The sequence below is a fragment of the Fomitopsis serialis genome (genome assembly GCF_022376445.1).
Source record: "Fomitopsis serialis strain Sig1Antser10 chromosome Unknown B0H18scaffold_149, whole genome shotgun sequence".
Taxonomy (NCBI): Eukaryota; Fungi; Basidiomycota; class Agaricomycetes; order Polyporales; family Fomitopsidaceae; genus Fomitopsis; species Fomitopsis serialis.
In genome coordinates this window covers 25880-52205 of record NW_025955109.1, presented here as the reverse complement: position 1 = coordinate 52205, position 26326 = coordinate 25880, and the positions used below count along the sequence as shown (strand labels likewise).

The following is a 26326-nucleotide window of genomic DNA, read 5'->3' as shown; positions in this document are numbered from 1 at the left end:
GCTCTTACTCTAGTAGTACGTGTTCATCTCCTTATTACATAGCAGACACTCAGAATGAATAACAGGGGTATACAGCAATGTGGGCACAGTACTGAAAGAAGATTCCGCTCGAGACGTTGGCCGGCAAATCTCATTCAGTCATAGTTCAGCCCGCCGTCGATGTTCACGGATTGACCTGAAGAGTTCTGTTCAGCAAAGCAACGATCATACACCGAGTCTGTGGTCCTACCGGTGATGTGATAAGACTCAGGGCGAATGAGGTATGAGACGAAGTCGGCAATGACGACCGGCTCCGCGTCCGGCGTATCGAGCGGTAGACCGGTAGCCTAGCACTAGTGTAAGTGTCGAAACGTTCTACTGGTCACTCGCTCACCAATTTAGCAGTGGAAGCAGGGCCACCGTTCTTCTCATCGTCAGGATGCAAAACTAAAAGCCGAGTCAGATGAAGAGCCGTGCTAGCGAATAACTACAACTCACCCATCGGCGTTAGAATGCTGCCCGGTGCGTACGTGTTGACCGTGATCTTGTGCTTTCTCCACTCAGCCGCTTCATCAGCCTGTATTCAGCCAGGGCACTCATGAAGCACCTCGACAACATACCACACGCTTGCGTCAAACCGCGCACGGCGTATTTGGAAGCACTGTAGGCGGCCATATTGGGAATAGCTGACCGTAGCATTAATTCACGGGAGACATCAGCATCAACGAGAACGGCATACCCTTCTTCGCTGCCCCCGAGGACGCCCCTAGCAAAACTCAACGTTCCATATACCGGAAGCTCCGCAGGTGACCAAGTTCTCACCGATGATTCGACCGCCGCGGTCCTGCTTAACCATCTGCATAGCGGCATGTTTGTAGCAGAGCATAACCCCGCGTACATTGATTGATAGAATGGTATTCAGGTCATCAACGGAAGCTGTGGTCGATCATTACTATCACGGGAACGAGTCAATCAAAATGATGACGGTGGCGTACTGTCGAACATTGGCTTGAACATGCAAATTCCCGCATTCGCGACCATCTATAGCGGTGAGGGTTAGCCAGTTGTCTCCACTATCTTGACTTCAATACTCACCACGTCGAGCCCACCAAAGGCCTCCGCCGTCTTGTCAATCAGGGCAATGACATCCTGTTCTTCAGAGACATCGGCTTCAACAGCCATAGCACGTCGTCCAGTGGTTTCGATGCGCTTCACAAGCGAGGCCAGCTGTTCGCGTTTTGCAGGCAGGTCACTGACCACGACGTCGAGTCCATCGACGGCAAGACGAAGGGCGACGGCCTCGCCGATGCCCTGTGCAGCGCCAGTAACGATTGCGATACGAGTCATCCTGGAAGGTACTTTAAGAGTCGAAGTGCGAAGTGGGTCTGAGTCTGACTGTTCGCGCCCGTTTTATAGCAGCTTGTCCCGCTTCTGATCGACGCCCAGGAACGACCATCACAATAATGGCTTGGTCCCGCGGAGATCGTGAAACGCCATATTATCACGGACACCTATGCTTGTGAGAACATCGATTCACTTTCTCAGGGCTAGTCGCTCCGCTCGGCGCTGCTCAATTGTGGCATGGCTTTGGCCTCGGACTTGATCGTTGTCGGTGCAGCGCCAGGCGAGGCAGAACCAACGAGAGTTGTTCTTTCAGGTTCCAGTTGCCATGGCAAATCTTTTGTATTGAGATTCGGTTCAAATGAAACGCCCCGACGCGCATGCATATGACCAGTCAGGAAGTGGTAATCCATGCATTACACCGTGGCGCGTGCAAGGTCCGTTCATTGTGACCATGATGGTAGAGGCTAGACGGTGATTCGACAACCCGGCGTACGTCCACCTTCGCTTGCTCGTGTTCGCTTTTGCTAACAGTTTTGCTAACAATGATTGGAGGTCGTCGTGCACGGTGAGGCACGGACGCAGCACAGACAGATCGCGACAGGGAGGTTCCCGGTTCGAAGGCCTACCCTATGTGATTCATCTCTCGCTTGCAGTACGGCTAGATGCCCCCTTGCTTTATCGCACATGTACAGTATCAATAAACTTTCTTTGACCTCGCAGGATGTCGCGCACATGGGCCCGAGCGTGCACCTCTCCTTACTGACATGATTGAACTCAGAGCATATTCTCAGTACCTGTGCGCGATCAGTGAAGTCTCTGGAATTTCCTGTGCATGCGGATGTCCCTATAGTTTCCTAGGACGTACAATTGGAGGAATGCCTACAATGATATCAGAGTCACTGCTAACGAGGTAGAGTATCGTGTCTTAGAACCAATGAACAAACTGCAGGTACATCGGACAAGCCGTTGGAAGACATGCTACTAGTAATAAGCGAGAACGTCGAATGTGTTTGTAGCGTAGTTCACCAATAAGTAACGCAGATCAGCGCATCAAAACGTACGACGGTACTTGTCAGTAATGGCGAGGAACAGGACAGCAATCACACGGGATGAGTCTTGCTAGGCACATCCCAATCGCCGGAGTCGCTCTTCGGGTTTGTTGCGTCAGAAAGCTCATGCGCCTCGACGTGCACGACCACTTCAGTCTGTTGCTAGTAGGGTGGTCAACATGAGAAGTGTTCAAACATCGGAAGGGACATACGCCTCGTCGCGAGGTGCTGCCAGTGGCAAACCCGCCAATGCCACTTGCGCTACGGTCAGTTGACGAATCTGGGTGCTGGACGTCGCGGTGGTTGAGCGATGAAAGGATCGTGTTTGAGTACATGCGCGGCAGAACAAGCGATAACGCTAGTGAAAGATGAGAACGTTGTTCATCGCGGGAACTATCGGGGCATACCGAGGTGGTACGGGATGCTCTACGAGAGGCAGCGCAGCGTCGGTAATCCGTGGAAACGAATTCGGGGACCAGGACGTACCGATGCAAGGTATAAAGTCAGAGCAGCGGTCGCCACAGCGGCCGTCAAGAACCCTGAGAAAAGAGTGGTAAGAGTTCAGTACGACGGGGTCATCAGTGACCAACCGTTCTGAATCGTCACTGCAGGGGAGGGTAAGTGCCGGTAAGAATGATTTGATTATTTGCTTACCTCTGATAACCCTGTCTACGATCTGGTCTGTCCTCCTGAAGCCGGACTTCTTCCTCTTCAGAGACCAGCTTAAAATGACCGTGATCATCACATCTCCCACAGCTGCGCTGAGGAGCCAAACGATAGCGATCGGCTTCAGTGACGTGAGGTCAGTCAGGGATTTTACTCGGAGGAACTCGATTGTTCCGCCTAGAGCGCCAGCTAGGAAACCTCAGCGTGACGAATTATGCAGTAATGGTACGTGCACTTACCGAGTGTCCCAACCCCGAAGAAACAAATTAGGCCTGCGAGCCAACTGCTTCCGGTGATGATTTTGATGCGCCGGGCGAAGAAGAAGTGGGTCGCACAAGTCATCAGCCCCTGTAGCAGACGTTAGCGAGGGTGTTTGTAGCACAGAGTGCCCAAACATACTAAAACAAGAGGATCTGTCGTCGTATGAACATGCCCGTTAGTAAGTGATCTAACAATTTATCGCAGGACGCCGTCGTTACCTGTAGCCAGCACTGAAAATGATATGGTTAGAAAGAACATAAAGGTAAGACGATGGTAGCTCACTCCAGGTAGGCTGCGAGAAGACCGTTATGTCGCCCCAGTTTGATATAAACAGGTAGAACATCCTGCTCAAGAGTTTTGGTTATAACGTCGCAAGAGGATTTCAAATTCACGTACCAACAAATGGTGAAAATAGCGCTACAGACGTCGCAAATGAATAGGAAGAGGACGAATATTTTTACCCATAAAGCGTCGCTGACCCCATGGTGTCAGCGAAGGTTCCAAAAAGAACTGGCATTGCATCGTTACCGTTGGTACCGTGTAAAGTATATGTAAACCTGGCACATCTCGTCAGCGGTTCTTGCTCGATGTCCCGCATCGAGTTCGACACGACGCACCTGAGCGATGACGATACCGAACAATATCTGTCCGATGAATGTGGCTGTGACAAAAGTCAAAGTTGAACGACGATGGATGGCCTTGTCAGGCGAAACAAGACGCACCAACGAATATAAGGGCATAAGTTTGCTTCACCAAGGCGGCTTCCGCGGAGATGACTGCGGCGGCACTGGAGTCGCTGGACATGATGAGGGTCGTTTCGGGGGCTGTCGATGCTGACGAGCCAGGTGAAGCTCAGTCCTTATACTTGTAGGACGGCGCATGCATCCACCACTCGTATCTGGACGGCATCAAATCGCAGAATGGCATTGGTGGGATCATGTTCAGGGTTGTCGTAGAATTCTTGCAGGCTCCGGTCAGTGTGGCGCACGGCGCGGCAGTGTGAGACTGGTCCGTACGTACTAGCCTTGTTCCCTTGTTTCCGTGAATTCCAAGAGTTCCTGAAGTCGGCATCAACTCCAGGCGAGGTGCAAATCGTTGGTCACAGAGAATTGGGAGAAGACGCGGACTTCGTGCTCGACTTAGCTGTTCGCACAAGGCGTACATCGAAGAAGGCTTGTGGGACAACATCGAGAGACGGATTATACGAGCAGCTCTGTCCACCGAGGGGGGACTCTGTACACCATGAGCGTCAGAGGGCTCTTCCGTAAGCCGATGGGCGTCCAATCGACGTTCCTAGCTGTCAACGTGGCTTCGCTCTCCTAGCCGTGGTCGTTGTAGTTCACTACAATGCCTACCATTTGCGGAACTTCATCGCCCGATCAGGAATTCTGAAACAATTTGTGGACGTTACGTCAGGTGGGCGCGACAACGCAGAGTCGTGAACCCTCGCCTTGTCTCTCCGACAGCGTGAGAGGCTGGATGTGTGGCCCCTCGAATCCGGTGCCAACTTATATCGAGTTTAGCGGCAACGCTCGCGGAAGCAAATAATCGCGCATCGCGGTCAATCAATGAGTAGTTCGTGATGGCGCGGTCGAAGGCGATCGAGATGTGACCCAGACGCCCGACTGGTAGAATGACAGAGTCAGGACCCAGCCTGAATCAGTTAGTATGACGGGCCACGGAGTTGCCCTGGTCGCAATTTTGGTCGAAACATCAACTGGACTCAACTAGAATGGCGTCGAGACGTCGCACACAGACCGCTGCTAATCAGTGCGCCACTAGTCTGCTAGGCAGAGCGACGCTAGGAGGTTAGTGTGACGATGTTTGACTCTAGTGGCGGGCCGCGAGCCAACTGGGATTCGCCTTGGTCAGACATTGCCTAGCCCATGTCATTCCGAAGTCGCGCGATGGGAACGGCTCGATATGCAGTATTGAATTGGCACAGTCAGCCCGCAGTAGCTAGCATCTGGGGTGTAAATTCCATGAGACAGCGTGCAAAGACAACGATCGGAGAAAATGGAAGCTGTACCGTGGTCTTGTCGGTGGACTCTGTGACTCGTCACTGGATCGCATTAGCGGAGCGGTATATGCTGCCATTGAACGGCATTGCCTCGCGTGTCAGAGAGTCTCCTTTGTACGGCCAACCTCGTTTCTTACGCGCGCAAGGGAATATGCGGCGAGCAGGATACGTGTAGACTCCACAACCGAACGAACAAACGACGGCCGGCCGTTGTGGGCTTGCGAGACAGCGGGAAGTTTTCCCTAGCATCGACTCCTATGTACCGCCGTCTGAACATAGAGAACGGTATCATTCGCCAAAGTCACACGGGCACAGACCAGATGTACATCACGGTCCACACACCACTTTGCGCAAGGCAGAAGTGTAGTTCTTGCCGTCGGACTGGCTGGTTGGAGCATAGTCAAAATAGATACTCACTTTGGACTCAAGAAGAATAATCCGCCGTTTGAGTTGTGCGACCACCGGGTAGCTTTGGTAGCAAATGAGAGCCTTACGAGCAGCCGCGTGCATAGCACAAGGAGAGATTTCTCGTCTATTTTGGAGGTAGCTGTGCTAGTGGTTTCGTGAGATGAGGAGTCAGGACTGATCGAGAATTCAGTTGGATTATTCTCCTCGGCGGTAGCGTCAATAGATGATAATTGCGATGAGATCAGTCCCGCACTCACTAGAGCGAGCCACTGCGGCACGGTGAAGCGGCAGGCTTAGCAGGCATCATGGCAGTAAAGAGTCAAGACGCGAACGTGGCAGTCGGACGAGTTATTCAGACATTCAGCAAAGACCCCCAGACCGCCGAGATATTCACGCAACGAGCAACCATCTCAAGGGCGAGAGAATGTGCACTTGGTCGTGATTGACGATGGACAAGGCTGAGGCGGGTAGGCAGCCGGCGCGTTGAGCACGTGGGCGTGTGGCGGCGTCGGGTCGGCGTCGTTCGCGCAGCCACCGACACAGCTCACGGCCCCGCTCAGACACGCTCACCGCCGCACCCGGCGACATCTCTCTCCCCTCATCGCTGGACACGATGAGTGACGACTTTATCCGTCTCGTCTCGCAGGCGAACCCCGCCGCCCGCTATCAGCCCGCCAACAACGGCTATCCTCCTCCCTCGCAACCCCCCAACCAACAACTCGACCCCTTCTTCGACGATGAGGACGAAGAGGACGTCCCTGACTCGGCTTTTGGTGCCCCGGCTGCCATGAAGTCTCAAGAAAGCGGTCTTGCTTTCTCTCGTGCTGGCGCCGCGCCTGCTGGGCATTCGCAGGTCACGCTGACCACCGCCGCCATACCTCCGGACTGGTCCTTCGACGACGACGAGCTTCCGCGCTCAAAGCAGGCAGGCGCACCGGGCCCGTCGAAAGGTGCAAAGCCTACGCACAAGCGGAGGTCGTCGCGGTCTTTCGTCGGGCAGGTCAAGAAGCTGAGATGGCCGTGGCAGAAGCGGGATCAGGTTCTGGCTGGCGACCGCGTCATTGCGCTCAACAACCCGGACGCCAATGTAGACTATGGCTCGAACTACATTTCCACGAGCAAATATAATGTCGTTACGTTCGTTCCCAAGTTCCTTTTCGGTGTGCAAATACTCTCCTACCTCCGTGTCGCCAATCTCACTCCCCGACAGAGCAGTTCTCGAAATACGCCAACCTCTTCTTCCTTTTCACCGCGCTCATTCAACAAATACCCAATGTATCACCTACGAACCGCTGGACAACGATTGGACCGCTTGCTGTGGTGCTCCTGGCTTCTGCTTTCAAGGAGACTCAGGAAGATTTGGTGAGTGCACGCGTCTTCAGTCTTGCGGGCTTGCGGGCCATTTGGTCTTCCGTCACATCATCTGACCATGCGATATAGAAACGACACCAATCCGATTCTGAATTGAACTCGCGAAAAGCGAAAATACTGACGCCGGAAGGGACCTTCGTTGACAAGAAGTGGAAGAACATCGCCGTCGGCGACGTCATCCGGCTAGAAAGTGACGATCATATACCCGCCGACGCCGTCCTACTCTCGTCGAGTGAACCGGAGGGCTTCTGCTACATCGAGACATCAAACTTGGATGGGTGAGTGTCACAACCGCTGCGATGCATGCGCTATGTTCGATATCTGAACGGCTATAAGGGAGACAAACTTGAAGATCAAGCAAGCGTCCCCGCAGACAGCACCGCTCACTTCACCGCAACTGGTCACAGCACTGCATGGCGCGCTTCGGTCGGAACATCCCAACAACAGCCTGTACACCTACGAAGCTACGCTCGACTTGATCACTGACCTTGGGGTGCCCAAGCAAGTCCCTCTTGGACCGGACCAGCTGCTGCTTCGAGGGGCCCAGATTCGGAACACGCCGTGGGCCTACGGATTGGTAGTCTTCACAGGGCACGAGACGAAGCTCATGCGCAATGCTACGTGAGTGTTCAGAGTTTGACGAGTGACGGTTGCTCACGAAGGGACATCAGGGCTGCACCGATCAAGCGGACGGCCGTTGAGAAGCAGGTCAATGTGCACATCATCTTCCTGTTCATGTTCTTGCTGGCGCTCTCTATTGGGTCGACCATCGGCGCCAGCATTCGAGCTGTAAGCAATTGCGCCACCGTCAGCAGGCAGCTGCTGAATCGTCCACCTTAGTGGTTCTATTCTGCAGCAGAGTGGTATCTTTTGGAACAGTCGACCATTGGTAGCAGAGGTAGGTCTCGAAGACATCGGGATACGCTCATCTCTAACATGTACTGCTTATAGCAAAGCAATTCATTGAAGGTCCGTCTTGCTTGTCCATACTGCACGCACTGGATCTGAACTTTTTGCAGACATCCTCACGTTCATTATCCTCTACAACAACTTGATCCCGATCTCGCTCATCGTCACCATGGAGGTGGTCAAGTATCAGCAGGCGCAGCTCATCAACTCGGACCTGGACATGTATTACGCGAAGACAGACACGCCAGCGCTCTGTCGGACGTCCTCGCTCGTGGAGGAGCTCGGCCAGATTGAGTACGTGTTTAGCGACAAGACGGGCACGCTGACGTGCAATGAGATGGAGTTCCGGTTCTGCTCCATCGGCGGCGTCGCGTATGCGGACGTCGTCGAGGAGAGTAGACGTGGCGAGGGCGAAGACGGGAAGGACGGTTGGAGGAGCTTCGCGGAGATGAAGGCGCTCTTGGACGGCGGGGAGAACCCCTTCGGCGACTTCACGGCCGCGGACGCTACCGGTCAGAGTCAGAAGGAAGTCGTCAACGAGTTCTTGACTCTCTTGGCGGTCTGCCATACCGTCATCCCCGAGAGGCGCGATGGGAAGCTTCATTATCAGGCGAGCAGCCCAGATGAGGCCGCTTTGGTCTCTGGTGCAGAGCTGCTAGGCTACCAGTTCCACGTACGTCCTGGCCTGGATACTCCCTCATCCCTCGTGCTGACGAAGTCGGTCGCACCAGACCCGCAAACCGAAATCGGTGTTCATCAACGTTCAAGGTTCATCACACGAGTTCCAGATCCTCAACATCTGTGAGTTCAACTCGACCCGGAAGCGCATGTCGACGGTGGTGCGGTGCCCGGACGGCAAGATCAAGCTCTTCTGCAAGGGTGCGGACACGGTTATCTTGGAGCGGGTCGCGGAGAAGCAACCATTCACAGAGAAGACGCTCGCCCATCTGGAGGACTACGCAACGGAGGGCCTGCGGACGCTCTGCATTGCCTTCCGTGAGATTCCCGAGGCGGAGTACAGGCAGTGGTCTACCATCTACGACCAGGCTGCGGCAACGCTCAACGGTCGTGGTGATGCGCTTGACAACGCTGCAGAGCTCATCGAGAAGGATCTGTTCCTCCTCGGGGCTACCGCTATCGAGGACAAATTGCAGGACGGCGTGCCGGATACTATCCACACTCTGCAGATGGCCGGCATCAAGGTCACCGTCTCCGTCATGCATCTGTCAGCGTGTACTCATGCATGGTTACGTACAGGTCTGGGTCTTGACGGGCGACCGTCAGGAGACCGCTATCAACATCGGCATGTCGTGCAAACTCATCTCGGAGTCGATGAACTTGATCATTGTCAACGAAGTGACGATGCTTGACACGCAGGAGTTCATCTCAAAGCGGCTATCTGCTATCAAGAGTCAACGGAGCACTGGCGAGCTCAGCGAACTCGAGGATCTGGCGCTCATCATAGGTGGGCAGGTATCCAGCCGTGGGTCCCGCTTGACTCACGTAGAATGCAGATGGCAAGAGCCTCGGATTCGCGCTCGAGAAGGAAATCTCTGGTCAATTTCTGGAGCTGGCACTTATGTGCAAAGCCGTTATCTGCTGTGCGTTTGCCTTTCTATCTCTGGTGCGGATGACAGACTGACCATCGATTTAGGTCGTGTCTCGCCGCTGCAGAAGGCCCTCGTCGTGAAGCTCGTCAAGAAGAACCAGAAATCTATCCTCTTGGCTATCGGCGACGGCGCGAACGACGTTAGCATGATCCAGGCCGCTCACGTTGGTGTTGGTATCTCCGGTCTGGAAGGTCTGCAAGCAGCTCGCTCTGCGGATGTGGCAATTTCGCAGTTCCGGTTCCTCAAGAAGCTCCTACTCGTACATGGATCTTGGAGCTACCAGCGGTTGTCGAAGCTTCTCCTTTGTGAGTTTTGGTTGGAATCGCACGTGTTCGAGACTGACATCCTCGCAGATTCGTTCTACAAGAACATTGTGTTGTACATGACGCAATTCTGGGTATGTGCGCTCTGGGAAGCATCCAAATCGTGCCGCTGACGTGATCTGCAGTACTCGTTCTTCAACAGCTTTTCGGGGGAGATTGTGTACGAATCGTGGACCCTCTCCTTGTACAACGTCGTCTTCACCGTCCTGCCACCCTTTGTTATCGGCGTCTTCGATCAGTTCGTCTCCGCCCGGATCTTGGACAGGTATCCGCAGCTGTACATGCTGGGCCAACGTAACGCGTTCTTCACCAAGACGGCTTTCTGGCTGTGGGTCGCAAACGCGTTGTACCACAGTGTCGTACGTACATATTCTCTTGTAAAGGATTCTCACTCAACCCTCTGCGTCTCCACAGATCTTGTTCGGCTTTTCCGTTATCCTATTTTGGGGCGACTTGAAGCAGTCAACGGGTCTTGACTCCGGACATTGGTTCTGGGGTACAATGTTGTACATGGCTGTTTTGCTCACCGTCCTAGGAAAAGCTGCTCTCATATCAGAGTACGTCAAATCTCGTTGGCGATCGCTGCTGTCAGGCTAACCTGTTGTACAGCCTGTGGACGAAGTACACCGTTGCAGGTACGAATGCGCGCTCATGCTCTCTGCATTTGCTGACTTGTTCACTACAGCAATTCCTGGCTCGTTCGTGTTTGCTATGGTCTTCTTGCCATTATACGCTATCATTGCTCCTGCTATCGGGTTCTCAACTGAGTACTACGGGCTCGTGCCTCGGTTATGGACAGATGCAGTCTTCTATTTTATGCTCATCGTCGTTCCGATCTTCTGTCTTTCAAGAGACTTCGCATGGAAGTAGTGAGTTGTCCGACATCGTTCGTGGTTCCGTTGCTAATACATAGGATTGTCCAGTTACCGGCGTACACACCGACCTGAGACGTATCATATTGCGCAGGAGATCCAAAAGTACAACATACCCGATTACCGACCACGGCAGGAACAGTACGTGCATGGCACTCTCGTATGGGTTCCGCTCTGACATACACCTCGCACAGATTCCAGAAGGCAATCAAGAAAGTGCGAGCTGTACAACGCATGCGGCGGAACCGTGGCTTCGCGTTCAGCCAAACCGAGAACGTTGCGCGTCAAGATCAGGCACGGATGATCAGAGCTTACGACACGTCGCGTATGGATGCACGACCGACAGGGTATTAGCTGTTGTGATGTTTTCCGTATGTTACGATGGGACAATGTATTGTACACTTATTGCATCTATTAGCTAATGCGCTGACCGGTGAAGGGAACCAAAATACTCGAGAGACTTGGGGCGAAGCGAGCGTAGGTCTAAGTGTAAGGGTTGCTTGCGCAACGCTTCTCTCTTTGCGGTCCCAGGTAAGATGTACATGAATTCTTCATTGTCCAGTAGCCAGACAGAGAGCGGAAGGAAGTGTGGAATATAGCGGAACGTGATATGCATACACCAAGGTGCATGGGATAATACGCTGACATGTTGTGTTGTCTGTACTCCTCATGCTCCTTATGCTGAGGATGAGGCCGCCTCGATGACTGTGGTTGTACCTACCGGCAGGTATTGCCCCTGCACGATGCCAGCCCTCGCGAGTGAGTCTTCGTCGGCCGACGAGTGCTGGGTGGAAGCCATTCGCGTCAATCGTCGACCGAGACGGCGTACCCGAATTTGTGACAGTGCCGCCGTCAACTTATCGACCAAGCGTAGGACATCCTCCGAGTCGTCCACGGCAGACTGCTCAGATTTGTTTCGAAATCTGAATAAAGATGCAAGGAGAGGCTGGACTGCAGAATCAGAGAAACCGGAGGACTTGTAATTCGCGTCAAGAAGAACCATCGCGAGATAGGGGCGCGCTGAGTGCGAGTTGGAACAGCGTTCCACTTGGACGGTGGTGGGGCGCGTTAAAGCACGTGGACGTGTAGCTTGCGCAGCCACTGAATCGACTCGGACGTCGTGCTCACCGCCACCATGCCCTGCAATATGGTCTCCGTGTCTGCGACTGCTGTGATGGCCGTCCCCATGCTGAGGGTCGAACCGCATCATTCATATCCCATGCCATTGCCAGGGGCCACGAGCTCTGTCCCCTGCGTACGAGTACCTCAGAGTAATCGTTGTCCCGCGCTGCAGCGCCCGTGCGCTCGAGCGTAGTATGTGGTGATTTCAGCCTCATCTTCCGTTCGTTCTCCTCGCCATAGAATTGACTGTCGCATAAAAGAAAATCAGCATACCAGCCGACGTATAAGGTCCTGCCAGGGTTCGAACCTGGGTTATAGGAAATTGAGGTCAAAATCCTAAGTGATAAACCACTACACTACAGGACCGCCACAACGCGTTCTTGAGGCCCATCTAGTCCGAAGACGCGCGTGGCGCGAGGTCAGTCAATGTATCGAGGTACGGATGTAGATACATACTACATAGTACAACCTGAAATGCAAAGATTCTATAACTATGATTCGCCAGTAGTGCAAATTGGCAAGAAGTCAGGGCAATCGCCTGGTTTCTGAGTTGATATTCCGGGCCCAGCATGTGACTGAGCGCAGGACTCTCCAGATCGACGGGGGTTCTTCGGTGTGCATGATTGCACGAGTGCTGTATGGACGGCCCGGTTGACAGGATGAGCGAATGGCTTCGGAGTCCCTGTCACTTCGGCGTTCGCAGGGCCTACAGAGATATAAGGCGGAGCCCCGTCTGCAGCCATGCTGACCCCTAGCCCTTCTCGCGCTTGCTTGTCTCCGTACGATGGCTGCGAATGTCCCGTACTTCACGTTCCACAACGGACTAAAAGTCCCTGCGATCGGCATGGGGTATGTTTGTGAATGAGGTCACAATCTGCAGGACACTCACCGTTATGTAGATGCTGGATGGGCTCCCCGGGTGGCGGAGAGACGGTCGAAATCATGGTTAAGAACGCGTTGAAGGTGTCTGTTTCCCTACTATGGATTTGTATGAGCTGTTGACGGGGAACAGCACGGTTACCGTCACTTGGACACTGTAAGCCCGCTCGCGGTGCTCATCTAGAAAGAAGTCCTGACCACACACCTATCAGGCATTTGGCTATGGCAAGCCGTTCACTCGCTTGGGCAAGATAGTCGTTGACTCGTGTCCCGGCGTGTAGGGAACGAAGAGCATGTCGGAAAAGCGATCCGCGAGTCTGGCATCCCTCGCGAGGAGATTTTTGTGACGACAAAGCTGCCGTAAGTATCGAAGTACCTTCGTTTCTTTCGGCGTACCGATGTGCGGCGTAGGAGCATCCACCATCACAAGGTCCGCGAATCATTCGAGACATCGCTCAAGACTCTCGGTCTCGATTATGTCGACCTCTACTTGGTCCACTGGCCTCAATCTGACACCGAGGAGGGTAGGTCAAACTCCGTCGAGGTTCTGGGAACCCTTAGGACCTCACAATGTCTGCCCGATACATAGGTGAGCATATCCCATATGGCCAATATCCCTCCGTCGTCGATACCTGGAGACAAATGGAGCAATTGCTCGATACCGGTACGTGCGTCCCGCTATATGGCCGGTCTGGCGTACTTACAACGTTCATGACCATGACCCGTGCATGACAGGGAAAGTCAAATCCATCGGCGTTTCTAACTTCTCTATCAAGACGCTGAACGAGCTTTTGCCACATTGCTCTGTCGTCCCGGTGACGAACCAGGTCGAGATCCACCCTTGCCTGCCGTCGTTTCAGCTCCAGGAGTTTTGCAAGTCCAAGGGAATTCTGTTGACCGCCTACTCACCTCTCGGTAAGAACTCAGTCGTCTCTGATCCCTGTAACACTTACTGAAGAGACTTTGGCAGGCCGTCCGCTGCCAGGTCAAGCAAGGCCGATCTTTTTCACTGACCCCGACGTCGTGGGGATCGCGGAGAAGTATGGAGCGTCGCCCGCTCAGGCCGTCATCAGCTGGGGTGTTAAGCGTGGATTGATCATCATTCCGAAGAGCGAGAACGTCGAGCGCATGAAGGCAAACATCACGGTGCGCGACCTACCTGGACCCATATCAGTATACTGACACACGCACGGATAGCTTTTGGACCTTTCGGAGGGCGACATGGCTCTGCTGAGTGGCATACATAAGCGGCCGGGGATGCACAAGTCACTGCTGTCGTACCATAACTATACGGACGACGGCTTGATTTTCGGCTGGACGTATGAGCAGCTGGGGTGGAACATGAAGAAGGGTGGCATCGTGAAGGATTCGGAGTAGCATCCGACCGCGGTTCTCCTCGGGGATGTATGATAAGTCTGGCAATTGATTCGAGGTGGATTGCGTCGCGGTGCTTCATTCGCCCAGAACCAGTAACGCGCACCGCTCGAGTCAATGGTAACTCGCACAACCATGCATCGATACTGACGGAATGGTGACTCACGAGGCTCTGGCCACTTCTTGAGAGACCTGAAGCGTTCAGGCCTATTGCAAAAAGCAGGACTTTTGTTCCATGCGGCAGTGTGACAGGCGGTGATCCTAGTTAGTGACAACAGCGCGCGAGGGAGAGGCCTGAAACACGAGGCTCCGGAGAACAAGCAGAAACGGGTCGTCGATGGAATTGGGAGAGATTTGTTCGGAGAAGAATTTGACGCGGATTGGAAGCGAATGCGGTCTGGGATGACAGCCCCAGATCCGAGAATCCTCGAGCGGTGTTATGTATACGATAGTTAGTATCCCTCTCAACGGACACCGGTCGTGAGATGCGTCTCAGACGACCCTCTGTGCACGCCTGGTAGTCGTGCGTGGTGAACACGACGTAGATAACGGCGTGTGGGGGAGGATGCGCGCGTGCTTTTATGCTGATCAGCGGTGCAGGGGCTGTGGAGGGCGCGACGATGATTGGAGGGCGGTGTTGCGTTCCTCGAAAGTTGCCATACGAGGCAGGTCGTATTGGGCGCTTCTATCGATCGCGGTTTCCTACAAGATGGGTCCTTATAACCGCCAGTGCCACCACCGCCCGTCTCGTCTCACTTCCCCGTCCACTCCTCCTCGTCCCAGACGGTGACCACCGTCTCCATCTGTCTCCTCCGCTCATCCATCAGTTGTCTCCGAGATGCAGAGGCACTCGTTCCAGGCGCTGAACTCTACGTTCGTCGTCGATTCTGAGTATCAGTTCGTAAAGGAACTCGGGCAGGGTGCGTACGGATGCGTCGTTTCGGCCAAGCACCGCAGATCGGGAGAGGGATGCGCAATCAAGAAAATCACGAATATCAACACCAAGGTCGGTACCTGCGAGTCTCTGAGCTGCATACGCGGATAGAGACGTTTTGTACGCACAGAGGATCCTTACAAAGAGATGCCTTCGTGAAATCAAGTGCGTGCCTCCCACTGATGCTCACCATGGAAATCTCACATTGTGTCTGTACTAGACTCCTCCACCACTTCCGTGGACACAAAAATGTGTGTGCAGAGGCGCGCATACGATCGCTCGCAGGGCTCATGCGTTGTTAGATTACCTGCCTGTATGATATGGACATCGTCTTCCGCCCAGACGGCAACTTTGATGAAGTCTACCTCTATGTGCGTCCATGTTTGCGGTGTGCTCTCAATGATCGTCTGACTTTTGACCCATGCACAGGAAGAGCTCATGGAAGCCGACCTTCACGCCATCGTATGCACACTCCTACACATCTCCGGCGATCAGTTCAGCTTACTCTGCAATGCAGATCCGCTCACAACAACCCCTCTCAGACGCCCACTTCCAGTCTTTCATCTACCAGACGCTCTGCGGTCTCAAATACATCCACTCTGCGAACGTCCTCCACCGTGACCTCAAGCCGGGCAACCTCCTGGTCAACGCCGACTGCGAACTCAAGATTTGCGACTTTGGCCTTGCACGAGGATACAGCCCCGCGGGCAATGGACAAGGCACGGCGAAGAATGCAGCGAACCAGGGCTTCATGACCGAATACGTCGCCACGCGGTGGTACCGTGCGCCCGAGATCATGCTGAGCTTCGCGAACTACGTGCGTGCAGTACTGCGGCGGAAACGCTGGATCTTATGCTGACATGCATATTCAACAGGGCCCGGCGATCGATGTCTGGAGCGTTGGCTGCATTCTCGCTGAGCTACTCGCTGGCAAGCCGATCTTCAAGGGCAGAGAGTGCGCGATCTATTTCTCTCTTCTGCGTAGCGCGCTCACATCCAAGTGCTGTCCAGCTACGTCGATCAGCTGAACCAGATCCTGCACTACCTCGGCACACCCTCAGAAGACACCCTCCGCCGCGTCGGCTCCCCAAGAGTGCGTCCGCCTTCCTGCCTGTTCATCTGAGCGATCGAGTCTGACGTGCGCACCTTCCAGGCCCAAGATTACATCCGGTCGCTCCCCATCAAGCCGCGCGTGCCGTTCCAGACGCTCTTCCCCCGCGCGAACCCCCTCGCGATCGACCTCCTCAGCCAGCTCCTCCACTTCGACCCCGCGAAGCGCATCACGTGTGACCAGGCGCTCAACCACCCCTACCTCGCCGTCTGGCACGACCCCGCGGACGAGCCCGTCTGCCCCACCGTGAGTGCTGTTGCTCTCCTTCTTGCGTTGCTGCTGTGCGGAGGGTCGGGGACTGATGCATGATGGGCGTGCAGCCGTTCGACTTTATCTTTGAGGAGGAGGACTCGATCGAGGGCATGAAGCGCCTGATCGTCGACGAGGTGCAGACGTTCCGCGCGGAGGTGCGCGCGCAGGCGCGCGCGTCGGGCCAGATCCGTCGGCAGGAGAGGTGCGTCTCCCCCTCGCTCTCCGCCACCGCCCGCTCACCGTGTCTCGCCGCTCACCACGCGTGACCGACCACCCGCTCGCGTCGCAGCCTGCCGATCCCGACGCGCGAGGAGATCCTGTCGTCGCCCGTGCGCGAGAACGCGCCGGCGAACGGGGCGACGTCGGGCTTCACGGACGGGCAGTCGCGCGCGGAGAGCCCGGTGATGGATGACCCGAGCGCGGAGCTGGAGCGCGAGCTCGCGGGGACGCACCTCGGGCAGCGCACTTGAGGGTGCATGCTCCGGTCCCAGTGCGGGGCGATTCAGATGCGTGGGGGAGACGGGGAGGGCGGGTATTTATTGGTTTGGGCTACGCAAGCGATGCAAGGAAGGAAGGATGGGGCGGCGCGGAAGCGAGGTGTACGATGTACAGTACTTGTGACTCGTCCCGTAAGTTACAGTAGGCTTGCTCACACAAATATACCTCACGTATGTAAGTTATGCCTTGAGGCGGCGGATCGGGCGTGTGGTGCATAATGTGTGTGCTGACTGTCGGTGCCGTATGTAGAGTGGGTTGGGCGGCTCAGGCTGGGCGCGACGGGCTGGCGGGCGAAGGGGGTGTCTGCAGTCAGCGGGCTTCTGACAGGGCTGAGCTGTCTGTTCCTGTGAGCCGCCCGAGATGGTGCTGTGGCGAGGACATACCCGCAGCCTGACAGAGAGCGAAGTACTGTGCGTACGTGACGGACGCACATATGGCAACGTCCTAGAACGGAGGGCGACGCCCCAGTACACCCTGGGCTACCCGCTCGAGGCCCTCGAGACCGGCATGCGGTTCGGAGGACCACGGTAGCGCGTCGACGCTCCGACGCGCGCGGTCCTGAGCTGGGGGCCGTCGGAGAAGCGACTAATAGGACGGAGTAGATTGGGCACAGACTCGGGCCAGCGGGTCGACGAGAGGGCCGATATGGGTGCGTGCTGGTAGGCTGGCAACGGTGGTGTCGAGGTGTACTGTCCCCGAGCGTGATAAGTATAGCGAAAGCCCCAGATGTGCAGTTGGAGGGAGTGGGGATGGGAAGGGCCGACCTGGCGGCGTGACTGTAGCGAGGCACTTGAGGGTGAGACGGTGGTCAGACGGAGAGCACTCGCACGAAGGTTTATGCGTTCATGTCCTGGGCGATCGTAGGTCTGCAGTGCGCGTGCCGCGTTGGCGTGATTGGCAACGAGAGTCCCGACTTGCCGTAAGGGGAGCCTGCGCAGTGAGGCTACGGTGCCTCAAGTCGCGCAGGCTACCGTGTACGAGGCGTCAGATACGCAGAGGTCGTGCACGATAGCTTGGAAGTGGAACGGAACACTCACGAAATTGCTAAGTCGCGCCCGCGATCCTCTGTTGCAGACTGGCAGACGTCTTCATGGAGTGTGCTGCTTGGCTTGACACGGATCACAACTCCGCAAGGGAAGGCAATCAGCCGTGAGATGGGTCAGCGTACGCAGGCTGAGTAGGCCGGTGCAAGACCGGCGGACGGAGGGAGCGCGATGGGATCAGCGGTGTGCATTGGTGCGCGTTTGTGAGTTGATTGTGTTTCGACATACGGACTGTGCAGCATTTGTTGGCGCTGCGAGGGCGTGATGGAGGTTAATCGGGGGCCGATGCCAATGGCAGAGGGAGTGCGCTTGGCGCTCTGCGGTGCACCGAGGCTGGGGCCCGAGGAGATGCTGGGAGGATGTTGGAAGGCATGGCAGCGCGACAAAGAGCGGAGATGATAGCGGGATGAGGAGGATATGAAGGGAGGATGCTTGCTGTGCGGAGGACGCATGGCGGATGGACGTGCCTGGGAGGGCGAGCACGGAGGAAGCGCGGCATGGGGACGCAGACAACGCACGACGCGCAGTCGCGGCGGCGGCTGAGGACGACAGACGTCGCGCCCCGGTGGCTGACGTCTGACGGGCTGCTGACGGACGGTGGACAGACGCACAGCAGTGGCGAGCGCGCGAGTCGCCCGATATGGCAGCGGGACTGCCTATTGTGGGGGGGAGGGGTTGGCATGGGCACTGGGCGTCTCTGGACTCGTCCAGCCAACGGCGAGAGCGTCGACCGCGCAGCCGTATAAGAGTCGCCGCCACCGCTGACGGGCATCTGCCAGTGTCAGACGCTGAGAGCGAGCCACGCCACAGTCGTCAACTGCATCACACCCGCACAGCCGACGCTAGCCTTCATAAGCCCCCGCTAGCCGACTCTCCTCTCATCCTCCCCTTCGTCTTCCTTCCTTTCTTATAAACCCCTTTCGCCCGGCTGGTCGCCCAGGGTGCTGGTCTCTCTCCTTTTCCCCTTTCGGCTTCTCCTTCGCTACTCTAGCCAGGCGCTCTTTCGTCCCGCACGTCGACCCCCGCACCATGTCTCTCAAAGCAGAGCTCGAAACATGGGCCGCCGCCCTCAAGGCCTACGACGAAGAGGACTTTGAAAAGTCCCTCGAGCTCTTCGCAACCATCGCAGACTCCTCCAAGATCCTCACCAACACCGGCCTCATCTACGCTACCCTCGGCGAGCACGAGGCCGCCGTCGAGCAGTTCGCCGCCGCCTGCCAGCTCGACCAGTACCTCGCCGTCGGCTACTTCCAGTCCGGCGTATCCAACTTCCTCCTCGGTCGCTACGACCTCGCCCTCCGCGACTTTGACGACGCCCTCCTCTACATGCGCGGCAACACCGACATCAACTACGAGCAGCTCGGCCTCAAGTTCAAGCTCTACTCCGCGGAGGTCCTCTTCAACAAGGGCCTCACCAGGATCTACCTCGGCCAGGTCGACGACGGCCTCCGCGAGCTCCAGGACGCCCGCAAGGAAAAGGTCACCGACGAGCACAATGTCATCGACGACGCCATCGCCGACCGCGGCGACGGCTACACCGTCTTCTCCATCGTGCGTACCCGACCTGCTTCCTCGCGACCGTCTCCTCACCGTCTCCCGCGCAGCCCGTGGGCGTCCTCTACCGCCCCGCGGAGAAGAAGCTCAAGAATGCAAAGACGAAGGACTACATGGGCAAGGCGGTGAGTGCGATCGCCCGGCGTCCACGACCTTGTACTGGGTGCCGTCTCACGCGACACTCTGCCTCCCGCGCTGAACCTGCCCGCTGACTGGGCCACCTAGAAACTCGTCGCCGCCGAGGACGCGTCGCAAGCGTTCACCGAATTCACCGGCGTAGCGCGCATGAAGCAGTCCATGGGGCTCACCCCCGACGCCGCCAGCCCCCTCACCCGCTCCGCCACCATGGCGAACCCCGTCGCGGCCCCGAGTACGTCCCCTCTCGCTCCTTCGCTCCGCGCTGACTCCGCCCGCAGAGGCCGACGACGACTTCCGCGCGCCGCCCCTCCAGCGGTCCAAGACGACCATCAACGTGTCCGTCGCCCCGCGCGCCAGCCCCGCCTCCGCCCCGCCCGACCGGCCCGCCAACGCCTTCGCGTCCACCCCGCGCGCGGGCTCGCCGCCGAACAACCCGCCCGCGTCCGCCGCGCCGCTCGGGCGGTCGAACACGTCCGCGGGGCGGCTCGGGTCGGGGATGGGCCCGACGCGCGGGCTGAGCATCCGCAAGCCGGGCGCGCCGGCGCCCGGGCCCACGGGCGTGCGCACGACCGAGATCTACGACAGCTACCTCGACGGGTACGCGGACGAGCCGCTGCCGCCCGTGCCGGAGCTGCGCGCGGGCCAGGGCCAGGGCCCGCGCCGCGCGGGGACGCTGCGCCAGCCGCAGAGCATGTACTCGAACGCGGGCTCGGCGGGCGGCGGCGGCGGCAGCATGCGGCGGCGGCCGACGCGCCGGCCGACGATGGCGAAGCGCGCGGTGAGCTCGTACGAGGAGGAGGAGGGGTACGAGAGCGGGGAGTGGGACGAGGGCCCGATGGAGCTCATGAAGATCCGCGTGAAGGTGCGTGCGCGCGCGGGGTGGGGCGATGATTCGGGTGCTGACGGCGGCGGCGTGTAGCTGCACTACAACGACGACGTGCGCGGGATGGCGTTCGCGCCGGACATGCCGTGGGACGAGTTCCTCGACCGCGTCACGGGCAAGTTCAACCGCGCGCTCGACGGGCTCGGGATGAAGTTCAAGGACGAGGACGGCGGCAAGGTGCGCGGCGCCCGCGTGCGCTCTCTCTGTTCTGGCGTGCGTGTGCTGACTTGGGGGCAGGTGAGCCTGCGCGACGAGATGGACTACGAGCTCGCCATCGAGACCGCGCGCGAGAGCGCGAAGGGCAAGTCGGAGGGCAAGCTCGAGATCTGGTGCATGGACGAGTGAGCGAATTCGCCGTCCTGCGGGAGCCTCGCTGCCGTTCGTCGCCGTCGAGTTAGTCTGTTCGACGGATATCAAGGAAGCTGGAGGTTGGGAAAGTGTCGATCACTGATGTCGTGGACTGCGTTTGTTTGCTCTTTTGGTCGTCTTTTCTTTGTTTTGTTTTCTGTTCTGTCTGCTCATATGGCCTCCCGGAATCTCAACCACCGCTTGCTCGGATGTACTTGTCGCCGCACGGTGCATACATATTAGAACGACGTGCGTACTGCAATTAATCGCGGTCTCCTCTCAGGCTGCCCGTGGCGCTCGACGTCGGGCGGTCTGGCGAGACGACCGTATACATATATGCTACGGAGTTACTGCTGAATGCTAGTATAGTGGATGTACTGCGCGTATACCTCCTCGCAATGGACGGCGGTCATCTGCATCCAGTACGGTGTTCCCGTGGCGAAGGGCATAATAGGCTTCCTAGACGCGAAGAGCGCAGCGGCGGACGTGCCAGAGGTAAGGGTAAGAGAGGTCAGAGAAAGGGGCAGCAGACTGCAGAGGCTGAGGCATCGACTGGTGTACCCCGATGAGCTTGACCTGGGACCATGGTCGTCGTGGTTCGATCGCAGGTTCGCAGGGTCGAGTGACACGTAGCCAGCACATAGCATAGGCATGCGATCCCTGCAAGAGTGGGTGGAGCTCGTCAGACGGGCGGGGAGAGGCCGGAAGTATGAGATCGTGGGCCGGAGACTGTTCGTGTTCCGAGTCTTCCTAGGAGCGATACTTGAGCGCGGGTGCGACAACGTAGTTCTGAACGGAGTAGAGGTCTGGTTGGGTGCGTCGTTCTGGGGAGTCGCACTGCCGATGGGCTGCTGGTGCTTGATGACATGTTAACTTCGCGACTGGTGAAATGTGAGTGTTGACGAACGCGAGCGATGGGTGCACTCAAGCCGATCAGAATATGCTCGTGGGACCGCCACACAAGCTTCAATCACCTATTCGGGTTTGTTAACAGCAGACGGAGCCGGTGCAGAATGAGCCTCGGCCAGTCTTGGCTTCTTCGCATCAGGAAGCTCTGCGACATCCGCGTCCCGTTTTTGCGTTCGGGCGACCACGTTGGAAGGGAGCGCTCCGGTTGCCCACTCGCGCCATTCGAGCAGCGACGGCCGCTGCTGGGGATCATCCGCCTTCAGCGTCGTCGCGATCGTCCTCAGAAGCCCGTCTTGGTCCCCAATCGTATCGAGCAAGTGCAGAACGACGTGCCCGCACGACCATCGGTCAGCCTTGATCGGGCTGTACGTCGGCACCTTTTTTGCGACCTCGGGCGCCTTCCAATGTCTCGTCCCAGGGCAGTCGTCGACCTCGTCGTCTTCGTCTTGCAGTTGAACCGCAACGTCGAAGTCGATGATTTTCAGGCAGTAGTACCCGTCGTGTACGAGGTTATCCGGCTTGATGTCCCTGTGAGCGACGAGGTGCTTGTGGAGGAACGCGACGCCCTTGACGAGGCCCCAGCAGAGTCGAACGGCCTTGCCAGAAAGGGACCCAGGAGCGCGATCGAGGGTGCCTGCGACAGAGGACATCTTGGGCAAGATCATCCACGGCCCGGACGGCGAATGGAACGTATCGAGTATCGAGATGATGTGCTCACGGCCTGGCTCGGTGGTGTCGAGGAGTTTGAGGAGCCTGAGCTCGTCTGAATGCTCGCGCACTTTCTTTGCGATGAGGCGCGCTCCCCGGCCGTCAATTCTGTCGACGGCGCGGATGTTGGGCGGGAACTGGAGACTTGGGGTCAGAATGGTGCGTGACAAGCACGACGGGACGGCGCACCGTTTCGAACGGCTCCCACACGACGCCACTACTGTCCACAATGACATACGATGTCACCTCGTAGCCGTGCGCCCTGAACTCTGCCGCCTCTGCTCCGTCTGGGCCCGCATCGCCCGCATCGGAGCCTCGATCGCTACCACCACTGCCATCCATGCGAGGGCGTTTGTTCGACTTGCCGGGAGAGAACCACTGCATGTAGACACCTGCTTTGGACACCTTTGCTCGATACGCGTTGATTATCGCATCCGTAGCGTCGCCCTCGTCGCCGTCGTGCAGTGTGTAGAGTAGGTTGTACAGCCGGCGAACGAAAGTGACCCGTTCAACCGGACTGTCCAATTGCTGGATGTCGTTATAGTAATAGACCTATGCTAGCTCAGTGATGCCACTTGGCCATGAATCAATGAACGTACGATGCGACGCTTCTCCTTCACCTGGAATAAGGTATAGGTAGTCACTGTGCCATTCCCGGCAATATAGACGGCGACGAGCACAAAGTTCTTCTTCTCCTTGAATTCGTCCATGAACGTGTTCGCCATCCGCACGACAGCGGCGCCTTGCAGAACCATCCGGACCAGGTCCTCGGCCCACGACATCGTCGGGCATGACTGCACCTCGACGAGCAGGCGAGGAACAGACGACTTCGACAAGAGGAAGTCGCTGTGCGGCGTGTACATCCGGTAGGGACTCTCACCAGACCGGGCGCAGAGACGCTGGCACTGCGTAATGAGCGTCAGAGGCCACGCCCTGTCGCGTCTGTATGTGTGGGCAAGGACGAGTTACAGCCTGGGATGAACGCGGCGAGCAAGCGGTCACGTACCGCCGAGCACTGAGGGTTGGGTTCCGCGGAACAGACGCCATGAGGCCGAAGAAGAACATCGCGTACGCCGCGGCTTCCTCCAGGCTAGGTTCCAGACTGGCGAGGCCATGTGTCCAGAATCTCTCCCACTCGATGGACGCGACCCAGTTGATATGGGCCGCCTCAAGTTGGCTGACGGCGCGGCGCTGCGTCTCTTCTTCCTCCTGGGGCCTGGATGGATCCTTCGCGGCGACTGGCTCCTCAGTACGCCCGGGTCCGCGTTCGACGGCGGGATCGCCAGATGGCCCGCCGTCGTCCGCAAGGCCTTTTTGCTCGGGGAGCAGGGCATACGCAGCCCACGCGTCGCGGTCGACGCACAGCTCGGCTAGCTACGGCATCCCGTCAGCAGCGAGGACCGAAACCATTACAGGATAACGCGCACGTCGTCGGGTAGGTCCGGTTTCCTGTCCAGCGTGTCGCGGAACCGCTCGACAAACGGCGGGACCGCCGCTGTTTCTTTGATGTCGTTCAGAGCGATGTCGGACTCCTGGAAACATCCTGGCTCCGTCACTTGGACGAAGATGTCGCTGTATTCGCGGACCAGGTCCTGCGTGGCCCGAGCAGAGGCGTCTTCCGACGGCACACTCGTTGAGCACGCAGAATGCACGCAAAGGGATGTACTCACCATCCGCAGACGGAGGGTCGCCTATGTTCGGGTAGCGTGTGCGGCTGAGCATAAGCCAAGCGAGAAGGGGTACGACGTACCTCGGGCGGCGGGGAGCTGCACCAGAACAGTGGTGCAGTCCTCTGGCCATCCGTCCTCTGCCCTCACCGTCTCGGCGGGCGCGAGCAGGCGCTTCTGCGCTGGTGCTGGGTCCCGGGCGGCACGGGCGTGCTATCCACAAGCAGCTTCCACGGGGTTTCCAGCTTCCACACGCGGAGCCTCGCGGGATGGACATCGTTGAGCTTGGGGCGGACGAAGTCCTTGACCTCCTGCTGGAATGAAGCGATGGTGGTGCCTTCAGACACTGTCACAGGCCAAGACCAGTGTCCGTCGGGCTCGAAGTTGTCGCGGACGAAGTAGAACCAGATCGTAAGCTGTGCCGCCATGGTGGGGGTGGGAGAAGGACCGGTGAAGGTATAGGTTGACTGCAGGAGGTTTGGCGCAAACCCCTGTCGCGGTAACCTCGGTCCTCATTATTGACTCTGAGGGGTTTACCGCGCGGCCGTGTATACGCGTCAATAAGAGCAAATAACGCGTCTCTTCGCGCGACAACAGTGCCTACGGCGAGTTCACGTTGATTCTCTAGGTAAGTCTTCAATATATCGGAAGGACATGCGCTCGCTCTCCGGACCCGTAAAAAAATACATACCTACGTTGCTCATGATTATCAACTCAAAGTATCAGACAAGTCATAGACGGTTGGTCGCGCTCGCTAATTGGTCCTGGCGAAACTGCCATGTTTCTCATCACCCGTGCATGTGCCGTGAATCCGGACACGCCACGACCGTACAAGGATGCCAATCCTGTCACGGCGTCCACGTTCTGCGGACGGTCACGGTTGTAGTCTGCACGGGCGAAGCTGATCTGGTCGACTGACTGGGATGAGTGCATACACTCGCAGTGCGGACTCGGACCAGGAAGATGGTCTCGAGAGGCCATGCGTGAGTGTGAGGGAGCTGTGGGAGTCGTGGGGACCAGGAAAAGTACCGGCGGGATTCAGTGGTGGCTGAAGGAACGGGGCGTGATGATGTTCGGATAGGCTGCACGGAAGATGGTGAGCCTCGAGGCATGAAAGTTAGTTTTAAGGATGGCAGTGCCAGCGCATCTACACGTCAGTCAGTAACGCGGTCAAGACGTTTTATCAGGGGATGGACTGGTGATCGCGTCGAGTGAACAGTGCGGCAGATATATTGGAGGACGACCGAGGCACGAGCGCAAGTAGAAAAACTCTATACATCCTGATGCACTCAAGACACTCCGGCCAAGACGGCGGAGATGTCCATGGTGTCGAAGTGATAGCCCATGGCCTTGACCATCTCGTCGGGAGATGCAGGCGTCTTGAACGCGCGGCAGCCCGTCTGCCGCCCACCGGCTTTGCGGCACCGCCAGCAGAGGTGCTTGCGATGCTGTTCGTCCTGGAAGGCGAGCTCCGGGTCGGACGGAACGCGCGGCGGGCGGAGGTGGGCAGACCGTCCTGAGCTGAGGCCGAGCTTCCGCGGCAGACGGCTGGTGCGCGCCTTGAGCCTGTTGAGGACGAGGCGGGTGCGCGAGGGAGGCTGGGTGGGTTGTGCGATGTTGGCGCGGTCGCGGAAGGCGGCGCTGAACTGGAAGCGCTCGAAGGGAGGCGGGTGCATAGCGTGGCTGGATGGCATGGAGGCGGTGTAGGCCGGCTGAACGTCGAGGGACGCGGAGGGACGGCCGGGGCGGACGAATCGGACGGGGGTGTTCATGCCGAGCTTGGGGCTGGCTGAGGCGGAGGAGGGAAAGTAGGAGATGCGGGCGACCTCGAGCGGGGACAGCACCTGCGGCCTGTCGTGCGAGGAGTCGAAGGAGGCAGAGGGCGCGAGCAGATGGGGAGCCGGCTGCGGGCTGGGCAGCTGCAGCGGCGTGGACGGCGAGCGGGCGAGGGTGCGGTGCAGCGGGATCATCGTGGGCGGCGGAGGAGGCGGGCGTGGCAGCGAGCAGGGGGCGAAGGCGGCGGCCGCGGTGGCTGACGGTGGGCGGGAGGCCCTGCAGCAGGGTTAGGGTTGGGAGTCACGATATGGCTCGGTT

The 26326-nt window shown here is 57.6% G+C and overlaps 8 protein-coding genes and 1 non-coding gene across 9 annotated transcripts; 4 read left to right on the top strand and 5 right to left on the bottom strand.

Annotated features, from left to right (window-relative positions):
• Positions 1-77: 77 nt before the first annotated feature.
• Positions 78-1354, bottom strand: B0H18DRAFT_1043919 (short chain oxidoreductase). The gene is made up of 8 exons (XM_048030692.1): positions 1075-1354; positions 967-1020; positions 802-913; positions 719-745; positions 600-665; positions 478-546; positions 374-426; positions 78-326 (listed from the first exon to the last, which is right to left on the bottom strand). Exons 1-8 carry the CDS (start codon positions 1324-1326, stop codon positions 135-137), a joined length of 825 nt encoding a protein of 274 aa, XP_047886799.1. The 5' UTR covers positions 1327-1354; the 3' UTR covers positions 78-134.
• A 1069-nt stretch (positions 1355-2423) lies between these two features.
• B0H18DRAFT_1125267 (uncharacterized protein) lies at positions 2424-4103 on the bottom strand (the record flags this gene model as incomplete). Its single annotated transcript, XM_048034983.1, has 14 exons — positions 2424-2534; positions 2585-2730; positions 2780-2798; positions 2859-2911; positions 2963-2977; positions 3027-3215; positions 3278-3386; positions 3438-3451; positions 3518-3529; positions 3582-3643; positions 3696-3773; positions 3828-3856; positions 3917-3960; positions 4022-4103. 14 exons carry the CDS (start codon positions 4101-4103, stop codon positions 2424-2426), a joined length of 963 nt encoding a protein of 320 aa, XP_047886798.1.
• Positions 4104-6200: 2097 nt separating this feature from the next.
• B0H18DRAFT_1043905 (phospholipid-translocating P-type ATPase) lies at positions 6201-11334 on the top strand. The gene is made up of 19 exons (XM_048030691.1): positions 6201-6887; positions 6938-7089; positions 7168-7376; positions 7435-7719; positions 7770-7887; positions 7939-7996; positions 8050-8067; positions 8118-8680; positions 8739-9209; positions 9265-9472; positions 9522-9608; positions 9662-9922; positions 9971-10014; positions 10066-10299; positions 10355-10497; positions 10550-10575; positions 10626-10809; positions 10864-10953; positions 11007-11334. The coding sequence occupies exons 1-19, from the start codon at positions 6341-6343 to the stop codon at positions 11164-11166; spliced, it is 3858 nt and encodes a 1285-aa protein (XP_047886797.1). The 5' UTR covers positions 6201-6340; the 3' UTR covers positions 11167-11334.
• Positions 11335-12220: 886 nt separating this feature from the next.
• On the bottom strand, positions 12221-12300 carry B0H18DRAFT_t147. Its single transcript has one exon. It is a non-coding gene; the product is annotated as a tRNA-Gln (tRNA).
• Positions 12301-12675: 375 nt separating this feature from the next.
• B0H18DRAFT_115596 (Aldo/keto reductase) lies at positions 12676-14421 on the top strand. The gene is made up of 10 exons (XM_048035772.1): positions 12676-12783; positions 12834-12897; positions 12947-12970; positions 13026-13038; positions 13095-13173; positions 13225-13337; positions 13403-13477; positions 13549-13728; positions 13784-13959; positions 14011-14421. The coding sequence occupies exons 1-10, from the start codon at positions 12719-12721 to the stop codon at positions 14188-14190; spliced, it is 969 nt and encodes a 322-aa protein (XP_047886796.1). The 5' UTR covers positions 12676-12718; the 3' UTR covers positions 14191-14421.
• Positions 14422-15025: 604 nt separating this feature from the next.
• On the top strand, positions 15026-16954 carry B0H18DRAFT_1125264 (CMGC/MAPK/ERK protein kinase; the record flags this gene model as incomplete). The annotated part of the gene is made up of 11 exons (XM_048034982.1): positions 15026-15193; positions 15252-15286; positions 15342-15372; positions 15424-15492; positions 15551-15583; positions 15639-15938; positions 15997-16076; positions 16133-16214; positions 16275-16478; positions 16553-16686; positions 16774-16954. 11 exons carry the CDS (start codon positions 15026-15028, stop codon positions 16952-16954), a joined length of 1317 nt encoding a protein of 438 aa, XP_047886795.1.
• A 2100-nt stretch (positions 16955-19054) lies between these two features.
• B0H18DRAFT_1087709 (uncharacterized protein) lies at positions 19055-20945 on the top strand (the record flags this gene model as incomplete). Its single annotated transcript, XM_048032200.1, has 6 exons — positions 19055-19576; positions 19630-19704; positions 19805-19949; positions 19996-20579; positions 20637-20777; positions 20838-20945. 6 exons carry the CDS (start codon positions 19055-19057, stop codon positions 20943-20945), a joined length of 1575 nt encoding a protein of 524 aa, XP_047886794.1.
• Positions 20946-21922: 977 nt separating this feature from the next.
• B0H18DRAFT_1125262 (uncharacterized protein) lies at positions 21923-24660 on the bottom strand (the record flags this gene model as incomplete). The annotated part of the gene is made up of 8 exons (XM_048034981.1): positions 21923-22702; positions 22755-23117; positions 23165-23507; positions 23572-23939; positions 23993-24180; positions 24236-24256; positions 24316-24385; positions 24439-24660. The coding sequence occupies 8 exons, from the start codon at positions 24658-24660 to the stop codon at positions 21923-21925; spliced, it is 2355 nt and encodes a 784-aa protein (XP_047886793.1).
• Positions 24661-25454: 794 nt separating this feature from the next.
• On the bottom strand, positions 25455-26245 carry B0H18DRAFT_1043850 (uncharacterized protein). Its single transcript, XM_048030690.1, has one exon. It carries the CDS (start codon positions 26200-26202, stop codon positions 25522-25524), a length of 681 nt encoding a protein of 226 aa, XP_047886792.1. The 5' UTR covers positions 26203-26245; the 3' UTR covers positions 25455-25521.
• Positions 26246-26326: the final 81 nt, after the last annotated feature.

Bases quoted from the DNA above. Each gene is read 5' to 3' on its own strand.
- B0H18DRAFT_1043919 (XM_048030692.1), bottom strand. From the start codon at position 1,326: ATGACTCGTATCGCAATCGTTACTGGCGCTGCACAGGGCATCGGCGAG. The intron at 1,021-1,074 runs GTGAGTATTGAA...TCACCGCTATAG, and splicing joins CCTTTGGTGGGCTCGACGTG to ATGGTCGCGAATGCGGGAAT. The intron at 666-718 runs GTATGCCGTTCT...TGCTACGGTCAG, and splicing joins CTCGGGGGCAGCGAAGAAGG to CTATTCCCAATATGGCCGCC.
- B0H18DRAFT_1043905 (XM_048030691.1), top strand. From the start codon at position 6,341: ATGAGTGACGACTTTATCCGTCTCGTCTCGCAGGCGAACCCCGCCGCC. The intron at 7,720-7,769 runs GTGAGTGTTCAG...AAGGGACATCAG, and splicing joins AAGCTCATGCGCAATGCTAC to GGCTGCACCGATCAAGCGGA. The intron at 10,498-10,549 runs GTACGTCAAATC...CCTGTTGTACAG, and splicing joins AAAGCTGCTCTCATATCAGA to CCTGTGGACGAAGTACACCG.
- B0H18DRAFT_115596 (XM_048035772.1), top strand. From the start codon at position 12,719: ATGGCTGCGAATGTCCCGTACTTCACGTTCCACAACGGACTAAAAGTC. The intron at 13,338-13,402 runs GTAGGTCAAACT...CCCGATACATAG, and splicing joins TCAATCTGACACCGAGGAGG to GTGAGCATATCCCATATGGC. The intron at 13,478-13,548 runs GTACGTGCGTCC...CGTGCATGACAG, and splicing joins GGAGCAATTGCTCGATACCG to GGAAAGTCAAATCCATCGGC.
- B0H18DRAFT_1043850 (XM_048030690.1), bottom strand. From the start codon at position 26,202: ATGATCCCGCTGCACCGCACCCTCGCCCGCTCGCCGTCCACGCCGCTG.